The sequence below is a fragment of the Tupaia chinensis genome, unplaced genomic scaffold (assembly GCF_000334495.1).
Source record: "Tupaia chinensis unplaced genomic scaffold, TupChi_1.0 Scaffold000492_1, whole genome shotgun sequence".
Lineage (NCBI taxonomy): Eukaryota > Metazoa > Chordata > Mammalia > Scandentia > Tupaiidae > Tupaia > Tupaia belangeri.
In genome coordinates, this window is record NW_006160004.1 from 2677739 (window position 1) to 2687374 (window position 9636).

At 40.6% G+C, this 9636-nt stretch overlaps 1 protein-coding gene across 1 annotated transcript in view; it reads left to right on the forward strand.

Moving 5' to 3' along the window:
• The window catches only part of DSCAM (DS cell adhesion molecule), a 327084-nt gene that overhangs the window by 62551 nt on the left and 254897 nt on the right, over positions 1-9636 (forward strand). The window contains exon 8 of the mRNA XM_027774893.1: positions 8860-9033. Coding sequence (XP_027630694.1) covers positions 8860-9033 — 174 coding nt within the window. The remainder of the gene's footprint in view (positions 1-8859; positions 9034-9636) is intronic.

Sequence of the window (9636 nt, forward strand, 5' to 3'; positions counted from 1 at the left end):
CTCCCTACTTCTGCAAGCGCCAACGCCACATAAAGAAACCCCCCTCAAAAAAAAAAAAAAAAAAAAAAGTCCCTGGATTCTTTTTTTTTTCCTTTTTTTCAAAGAATTTGTCAGAGGGCACATGCACTCAACAGCAAGAGAGGGAGAGAGAAAAAGAACTCCCCAATGTGACTAGGTCATACTGCAATCCTTTCTCCTCCATTTCTCATCCTGTCAAGACTTGGAACATGCATGCACACATGTCCAGATGGTTTCCAAGCCACTAGGGCTGGGATTTGAACCATGCTGTCAGCCATGTGAGATCCAGCTCCCTTAACCACCAGGTCAAAAGGTTGGCTCTGTCCTTGTGTCCTTGTATAGTGTTTTTTTTTTTTTTCTTGTTCCTTCTGGATGAATGTTAGAATTATTTTAAGGTCCTCAAAAAAGTTATTCTAGAAAATTTGGAGGATTACATAAAGCTTAACATGGAGAACATTGACATCATTAGAATACTAAAGCTTCCTTGACAATATTCGAGAAAGTCTTTCATATATCCAAATCTTTATTTTTTATGTTCATTAATAATTTTATTGCTTTCTATTCATTGTGAATATTTATAAGCTACAGTTTTATTTTTTATTTATTTTTTTTAGTTAGAGAGATTTTTGCTATAGGGCATGTGCGCTTGCTGGAGAAACAGAGACAGAAAGCGAGAATTCACCCCCCACCCCAGGGGGATGGCCACACCACAATCCATTCTCCTCCATTATCCTCTCAGGATTTGGGGCATGCACACACACACACACTCCTGGTGTGAGTTTTTAAGCCTCTGGGTCCAATTCGAACCCCCGTTGACTACAATGGGAGTCTAACAATGTAACCATTATGCTGTCTGCTGGTCCCAGTAAGCTACAGTTATCTCTAACCCTTATTGGTTATCTTTGTGGAGAGGAGTTCGGTACATCTATAACTAGTGTTTGTTGACCCTCTGCAATGTTAAGGCTTCTTTCTTCTCCAAGCAAGAGAGAACTTGTTCTTAATTTAGGAGAGCTTTGATTTTCTCTGTTCTCTAGTGCATATAGAGGGATCCAGTTGGGAAGTAACCTCATTTCTCTATTTCTCCCCATATTGGATTTCTCCCTGCTTCTTTCCCTGCTCTTATTGTAGCACATTCAGACTGTTCAGTTTCTTCAAATCCAGTGTTCCTTGAATGCCTGAGAAAATCCACCACTATTTGATGCAGGAAGAGTTTTGCTTTTTCTCAGTCTTCTCCTACTATCCTCATGCTGCTGAGGTTGTCGTTTTTGTACCTACAAAATGCTGTCAACCAGATGACCTTGCTGCCCTGACCACTAGGGCCCCAGAAGCAACCTCTGCTTACTGTCAACTTACCTGTAGAAATCTTCTGCTCTAACCACAAATCAAGCCACCAAGGGCTTGATTCTTCTGTTGATGAATTCATGGAAATACAACTGGACAGCCATATCAATTATCTGGATGTTTCCATGAAAGGTACTCAATTCCAGGCTGAGAAGCAAACACTGTGCTCAGTGTACCTGGTCAGACTGCTTAGATTACCCTTGCTAGTCTCCTATTTCAGGGGCTTGGCCTGATATGCTTCATCTTGGTCCTTCTCCAAGATCAGGATGACATCATTGAAACTTCCCTTTAGTCCTCAAAACTCATGTTTCAGAATACCATGAGGAATTCAGGAAAGATGACAAGCCTAAGTCACTTGAGCAGCTTAACTCTGGGACACAATATCTGCCAATACCAATTTCAGTCCTCTCTGGTGAGATGACCAAGGCCATCTCTTCTTTAGTAGTCACGAGACAGATAATGTGTAAATTAATCTGCTTTCTAAAAGACATTTCTGGAAAGGAGCAAATGATTAAGTGACAAACATTCTCTTAAATTAAATTGCATTTTGTTTTATTTTCAGGGAAACCAGAGATTTCATATTAAGGTTCCTACAACCCAGTTGGGATAATCCTTTGTTCTCTAGTCCTCCAGTGTTACTTCCCAAGTTCTGGTCCCTTAATCCTGCTCCTAATATCCTTACATATCTCACTCTGACTCTCACCTTGGGTCTGAGCAGCCCCTGGGTTCAATGTTCAAGGCATTTCACCTCAGCTTTTTACCCTTGCAGCTTTTCATACTCTGACCTTGAATGCCAGCTCTGGAACTTTGCTTAGAACAAGGGTCTACTTGCCTCACGCTCCCTGGTGTAAATCACCAGAATCAAACTTCTGACTGCAAATCTGACCTGATGGAGCTGCTGACCACCCACTATCTCAGCCCTGTTTGCCTGTCAGTCCATCTTCCACTCAGAGCTTCATGAACACCTGCTCCTAGACTCATCATTGTCTGAGTCTGTTGTTTAGAATGTCCCAAGCCTCTAACCACGGGGATCAGTCCTCTTCTGTGCCACAAGTTTACTGAAAAGATCCTTGTAGGTCTTCCAGCAACACATATTTTACTCTCATGTACCAAACATATCAGTGCCATTAAAGAGTGGATTATTGAGTCATAACAATCTCTGAGCAGGGATTAATCTAATCTATGAAAGTACTGTTGTTTTCATTGCATAGGATTCTTTAGCAAAAAAGTAACAGAATTAAGGGGAGATAACTTGATTGTAGAGTGAACATAATTATATACAAAATAAGTAACTCAATATTGTCTCAGAGTGTGATGTTTCATCAAAAAAAAGATTTAATACAGGGAATGAGATGAATGCAGAGTGTTTGGAAAGATGGGACAAACTCCATTGCTTCTTTCTACGTCTGAGAAATGTAGGAATTATGGGAAGTGACTACTCCCTTCAGTGTTAACAGCTGCCCACAGTGCCGAAGCAGTATTTGTAGAGGTTTCTTCAAAGGCAGCTACAAACCTAGTGTTCAGTGTCTGTCCATGCATTATTTTGCTGCTCCTGAAGGAGAATAATGGCTTTTCCTTTCTTATACCTACCAAATAATTGCTAAGGGTCTCTCACTGGTAAAATATAAACCAGAATCTGATGACAAGGAGACAGGAAATGTAGTTTTCAGGCTTCCAATTCCTGCAATATAGGGAAGAGTTTAGAGGGAACATGTTAGTGCTAAGGAGTCACAGGCTACACCTGACACAAATCTACAGGCAAAATATGTGCATATTTTATACCATAGTGGAAGCTGTTTTCTTTCTCTCTTTTATCTCTCTTTATTTCTTCCTTCCTCCATATATTCCTCCCTCCCTTCCTTCCTTTCTTTCTTCCTTTATATTGTAAAGTTTTTCCATTGCATTTTTTCCACGAGAGAGACAGAGAGAGAAGGAGAGTGAGAGAGAGAGGGTTGTCCCCAATGGGGTCTTCATTCCTCAACCCCATCCCTGGTCTCAGCTAGCCTAGATCATAGGCACTGGTATGCACCCTGGCATGTACAGAGAGACCTCTGGAGGCAAACTCAGGACATCCCCTGTGGGTCTAGCCTCAAGGGGCATTGCATTACTTTTGGGCCAACACTGCTGACACTGGAGGCTCCTTTCCTTGTGCTTGAAAATAGCTTCCCAGCTTGGAACCAGACCTGTGTCTAGGACTGAGTCTCTTTCCATTTCTGGGTAACAGGACACCAGAACTCCTGAGCAAGGATCCCATTTCCAGCTTCCAAACCTTAATTAGGTGCAATTGTCATTGCTATTCTTCTTCTCTTCTCTTCCCATCTCTAGCACTATCTTTGTACCTACTCTCTTCTTTGTTTTTTGTTGTTGTTGTTGTTGTTTGTTTGTTTGTTTTTAATTTATTTTTTTGAGAGGTTTTTGCTATAGGGCGCGTGCGCTCACCAGACAGACAGAGAGAGACAGAAAGCGAGAAATCACCCCCCAGGGGAGATGGCCATGCTGCAATCCCTTCTCCTTCATTCTCCTCTCAGGATTGAGCATGCATGCACACACGCTCGGCGTGGATTTTAAGCCACCGGGTCCGGGACGTGAACCGCAATCGACTACGTGAGAGTCCAGCAACATAGCCATTACACTAACTGCTGGTCCCCCCTACTCTCTTCTCACAACCCAACTATTCTCAGAGAAGGAAAGCCCTCTACCTGAAGAATGAAAACAAACTGGGACCGGGGCCGGCAGTTGGCATGGTGGTTAAGGGTGCTGGATTCCCACATAACTGACCACGTTCAAGTCTCAGATCTGGCAGCTTGCCTTCTCACTTTCTCTCTCTCTCTCTCAGCCTGTCTCTCTTTGGTCAAATTAAACAAACAAAAAAATAAATAAATAAAATTCAATAAAATAATTTAAAAAAATTAAAAAAATCTGGGACCAGCAGTTAGTGTAATGGCTATGTCGCTGGACTCACATGTAGTCAACCACTTTCTGTCTCTTTGTTTCTCTCTGTCTTTCTGGCAATCACACGTGCCCTATAGCAAAAACCTCTCCAAATCAGTTTTATCTTATCTGCTGGTGGGGACACTAAATGTGCTCCCTGACCAGCCTCCTTTGGTCCTTACACACCCATAGGCATTTACATTGCATTCATACAACTGTATTTCCCTTGATGTGAACAATTCTGTAGTTGCTGTAAATTGATCATTCTCTGCATTTCACCTATGTTGAAATTAAGGTGCAGAGAATAAGGCCCAAAGACAGTTTCAGAGGCATTTGAACACAACTCTTTTGATTCAGTCGGATGCTCTTTCTACAGATCAGCAAAACTTATGCGTGGAAGAAAAGATAAAACAATTGCCTTATTTGCTGCTGCCTTCAAGGTAGACTTCACTGGGTGGCCCTCAGTTGTTCTTTTCAACTCTCTCACTCCCTGGGAACATAGCTAGGGAATATCTTTGCAATAAGAAGGGTCACGCAGTACTAACATAACCGGTAATTCAGTATGTGCCTCACATGATGTTTTGACATTTTATTTCCATGGAATAGAGCTTTAAAATTGTCCTCACTTAACCCCAGCTAGCCACAGCAAATTGACAGCTTTTTAATTTATGACTGTTGGTTGCTGTATTGCATCTTCTAGCTAATTACCCAAAGTGCTTACCTTGTGCTAAGAAGATTACAGGATTTTGCATATTGATACACTGGGTTAAATTTTACTCGTTAGAATAATGATGAATCTAAAGTAGATGACTGATAATTCTATCAAACATGACAAAGTCCACTTCCCTCAAATTAAATGAGGGCTAAACCTTGAAACTATAGTCCTCATAGTAGATAAATTGTTTTTTTTTTTTGAGAGGTTTTTGCTAAAGGGCACGTGCACTCGCCAGAAAGACAGAGAGAGACAGAGAGACAGAAAGCGAGAACTCATGCCCCACCCCCAGGGGGATGGCCATGCTGCAATCCCTTCTCCTCCATTCTCCTCTCGGGATCTTGGGCATGCACACACATGTGCCCAGAGTGAGTTTAAGCCACCGAGTCCGAGACTCGAACCACGGTTGATTATGTGGGAGTCCAGTGACATAGCCATTACGCCAACTTCTGGTCCCAAAAGTGTGTTCACTATTATTGCATTTAGTATGACCAGATCTATAGATGCTGTAACCTTTTGACTTAGGTTCATTTTTCTCATAAAAAAGATTTATGTTTTTCAATTGCATTTATACTTTATTTCTGTCTTCATTAGGACCTTTTGGTAATAAAAAGGCTAGATTCAGATAGAAAATAATAGATCATCTCTTTTCACTATTTAATTGAGATGCTTAACAATGTAGTTAAATTTTATGTTGTAATTCTTTAATATAAATGTTTCAACTATTACAAGTATTTTCTTTTTCATTACCAGAGTGCACTTTCCAGAGAGAGACAGAGAGATAGTGGAAAGAAAGAGTTAGTAGCCCCCAATGGTGTGTGACCACATCTTCATCTCTTCTCTTCCATTTCTCAATCCTGTTGGTATCTGGGGCACCTACATACATATATATATATGCCTTATATGTTTTTCTTTCTTCCTCTTTTTTTTTTTATTTGCCAGAATATTTATTACCTGACTAATTGCTGAAATTCTTAAGATGAACTGGATGCTGTAACAGTGGCCTTTTCGGGTTTGGGTAGTGTTTCTTCCACCCAAGAGAATCCACCTGAATCTGCAGTATACAATTTTTAGGTGCCTTATTCGATCAGTCCCAGTGGTATTTCGTCTTTTAGCCTTGCCACTCCAGTTACATTTTCTCTTGCGCTTGGCAGGGTAGCCACATTTGCCATAGGTTGGCTCCTGAAGGTGGTAGGCCTTAGGACAGAGAGGTGGCACAATGTGTGTGTCTTATTGCAGTTTCCCTAATGTTGATATTCCCTTCTTCATCTTATTTCTGTGCCTGAGACCAAAGAAACCAGAAACCACCCTGAATATTTTTCAAGCCACTGGGGCTCTGATTCAAACTGTGGTAGACTATGTGAAAAACAGCTCCTTTCACCCCATTTTTCTGGTGAAAAATTTTTGAGAAGAAAATATTTCTGTGTTGACAAGAGTGATGCTTTAACTTTCTCAAACTCCATCAGCATTTCCCTAGATTTGCAGTTTCTTTTTTAATAGTTTTATTTAATTGGTAAATCCTTGGCATTTTTGTATTTTCAGATTTTCTGTCTTATGAATACCTTTTTAAAATTCTAAATTTTACCAAGATTTAGATTATGTGTACTAGACTGGCTCTAGGCCCTAATTTGCAGGGAACTTTGAGAAAGACATTCGTACCACTTTATGGAGTTTTCAAATGTGAATCAAATTTAAGCAATTAAATACAAATTAAAGTTTTTTCTTTAATATTTAAGTTCCAGCAAGGGGCCAGCAGATGGCACAATGGCTACACTGTGGACTTCCACATGGCCAACCACAGGTTGAGTTTCGGACCCGGTAGCCTGAAAATTGTGATGGGCACATGTGTGTGCATGCCCAAGATCCTGGGAGAAGAATGGAGAAGGGATTGTGGTGTGACCGTCCCCCGTGGGGGTTGATTTCTCACATTCCCTTTCACTGTCTCTGTCTGTCTCTCTCTCTCTCTCTAGTGCACGCACATGCCCTATGGCAAAAATCTCTTTAAAAAAAACTTCCAGAAAAGTCCTTTATCCTAAAGAATGCATTCTCCATAAGAAGTAATTCATAATTTTTGAAATAATATTCTTTAAAAATATAATCTACTTTTATAAGAGAAAAAATATGATCATTTTAATAGAAGATGAAAAGGTAGCTGAAAATATTTAACATTCAGTAATTCTGAGTGAAAAAGAACTCCCCCCAAAAGTAAAGGTTTATAAAATAAGAATATGGAAGTACTTTTTTGGAACCCAAAATATTTTAAGAAATGAAAAAGAAAGAAAGCAACAAGCTTTGTAGAAAAATAGGCAAGTGACAGGAGCGGGCTATTTAGCAGAGGACAAGTACAAATGGCCACCACATTCGCTGAAATCACCTGTAACTTCAACTTTCTGAAGAAAAAAGAATGATGCTGTCGACTATTTGTTTGTTTGTGTGTTATGTAATGACACTCTGATAGCTTTTGCGTACTCAGCAGAAGTGAACTTTTTAAACTCACGTTGTCATATGTCCTCTCTAGGAGCTCTATTCTGACACAAATCTGTTATAGTGACTTTGCTTGTTTTATTCCAGCGTGAGAGATTCCCTCAGTCATGTTATTAATTTCTTTTGTCTCTTTGGTGTGTCTAACTGCTGAGGTACCTGGAACAGAAACAAGAGAAGGGAAGGTCCAGTCACTCCCTCTGCCACTGTCAGCTCCAGGGGCACCAACAGGCAAACTGTTGGTTCAATGTCAAGACAGTGGGAGGAAGCATTACTCCCTCCACATCCTCAGATGCAAAGTCAGATGTTTCCTCCTGGAGTAGAGTGTAGACGGCTGACCTGTATAGCTCCCATGGAGGTTCTAGGGCTAACAATTCTTCCTATTTTAATAGTCTTTGACCCACAGTTTGAGTTCTTCCAGGAAGATCTGACTGGTCCTCACCTTTGTGCTTCCTCCCACCCCAATCCTCAGACTCTCAGAGCAGAGGAGAGAGAAGACTAGCAGAGTCTTCTAAGATCTGGATCACATTCTCCTAGTCCCACCCAATAACCCAGGAAAGGAGAGGGACAGGCAGCACCTGGCTTAATTTATACCACTGTATCCCCAGAAAGTGTCCATGACCTTATTTCTCTGTTTATTTCTGTTTTATTTCTGAAATTCTTTTTTATAAACCTAATTTTGTATGAAGTCCCCATATAAATCAAATCACATCTACAAAGATGGCCTATCACATCTATGCCATTCTCTCATTGCACATAAGTCCTTTAAGGAAACTAGTGTTTTACTGTAGTGTGCCTTAGTAAAATGACCTGACTTATTTATTTAAATAACCTTAAATGGCATTAAGAGTGTATTGCATTTTAGACTGGAGTATACCAACACTTAGTAGAGAAATCTGCAATCCTGGTATTCTCTTTGTAGCTCAGACATTTGCAGTGAGCAAAGACTTCAAATGCCATGTCCCTGGAGCACTCCCTTGTTTACATTCATATTAAGTCCCTGGGAACAGAAGGAATCTATTTAGTACCATGAGAGATGTCTACTTCTGTGGTTGTTCTACTGTGATTTCTTTGAATAATTTATCGGCTACTTAACACTCATCAAATTTGGCTTTTTATATGGAAAGTATCTGTAAGCTCTCTCACTTTTTATCTCAGAATTTGAATTACTGTCATTTTAAATAAACATGTCTTTCTCTAAACAAGAATTGCAAAGGTAAAGGGAAGAAAGACAAACTGGATATATCTCAGGACTTCCCTGAGTGACTTATGTTAAATGTCTTTCACTTCTTTCTATTAGTCAGGGTGAACTTGGGTTTATTGTTTCCATATGTGTTTACAACTGCCTCTTGTTCCTCTTTCTAATTCTGTCCCAGGTGCTGGGGTTCCCCAGTTCCAGCCAATAGCCTTGAATGGCCGGATCCAGGTTCTCAGCAATGGGTCGTTGCTGATCAAGCACGTTGTGGAAGAAGCCAGCGGCTACTACCTCTGCAAGGTCAGCAACGATGTGGGCGCAGACGTCAGCAAGTCCATGTACCTCACGGTGAAAAGTAAGAAGAAGAATGCTTCGTTTTACCTAATAGGTCTTGGGGGGCTTAGGTTTTCAATTGTTTCCATATGTACTGGTTTAAAATCAAAATGAAAAACATCTGTTGGTTTGCCACAGCTGGGCTTTGAAGTATCTCTGTCCTAGAAACACAATTAAAGAGACAGTGAAAATCCAGGCAGTTGTCAGCAGCATGCCTGAGGCCCACATGGCTGGGGAACAGAGCCACGTTCATCTCCGCGTTCCATTGCCACAACCATGGGTGTAGGCTTGGGGCAACATAGCAGATGAATAGGTCTCTGCCCTTACCACCTGCATTTCTTTCCTGTTCATTTTACTGTGAACAATCCGAATGCACTCTCAGGTATGTTCTTTACAGAGGCCTATTTTCATGCATTTTATTATTTGTAAGCTGGTTTGTCCATGTAGTTTCTTTTTAAGATCATCGTAAAATCAAGTCACTGGAAACCTCATTACCAAAAGCAAACAAGTACAAGATGGAAACATGTAGCACTAGGGTGAAGATCTGTGCTGCTGACCCGGTTTATAGCAAGGGCACCTTGTAATGAAATGCTTTTCTTACTTTGGAAACTGACCTACTAAGGAA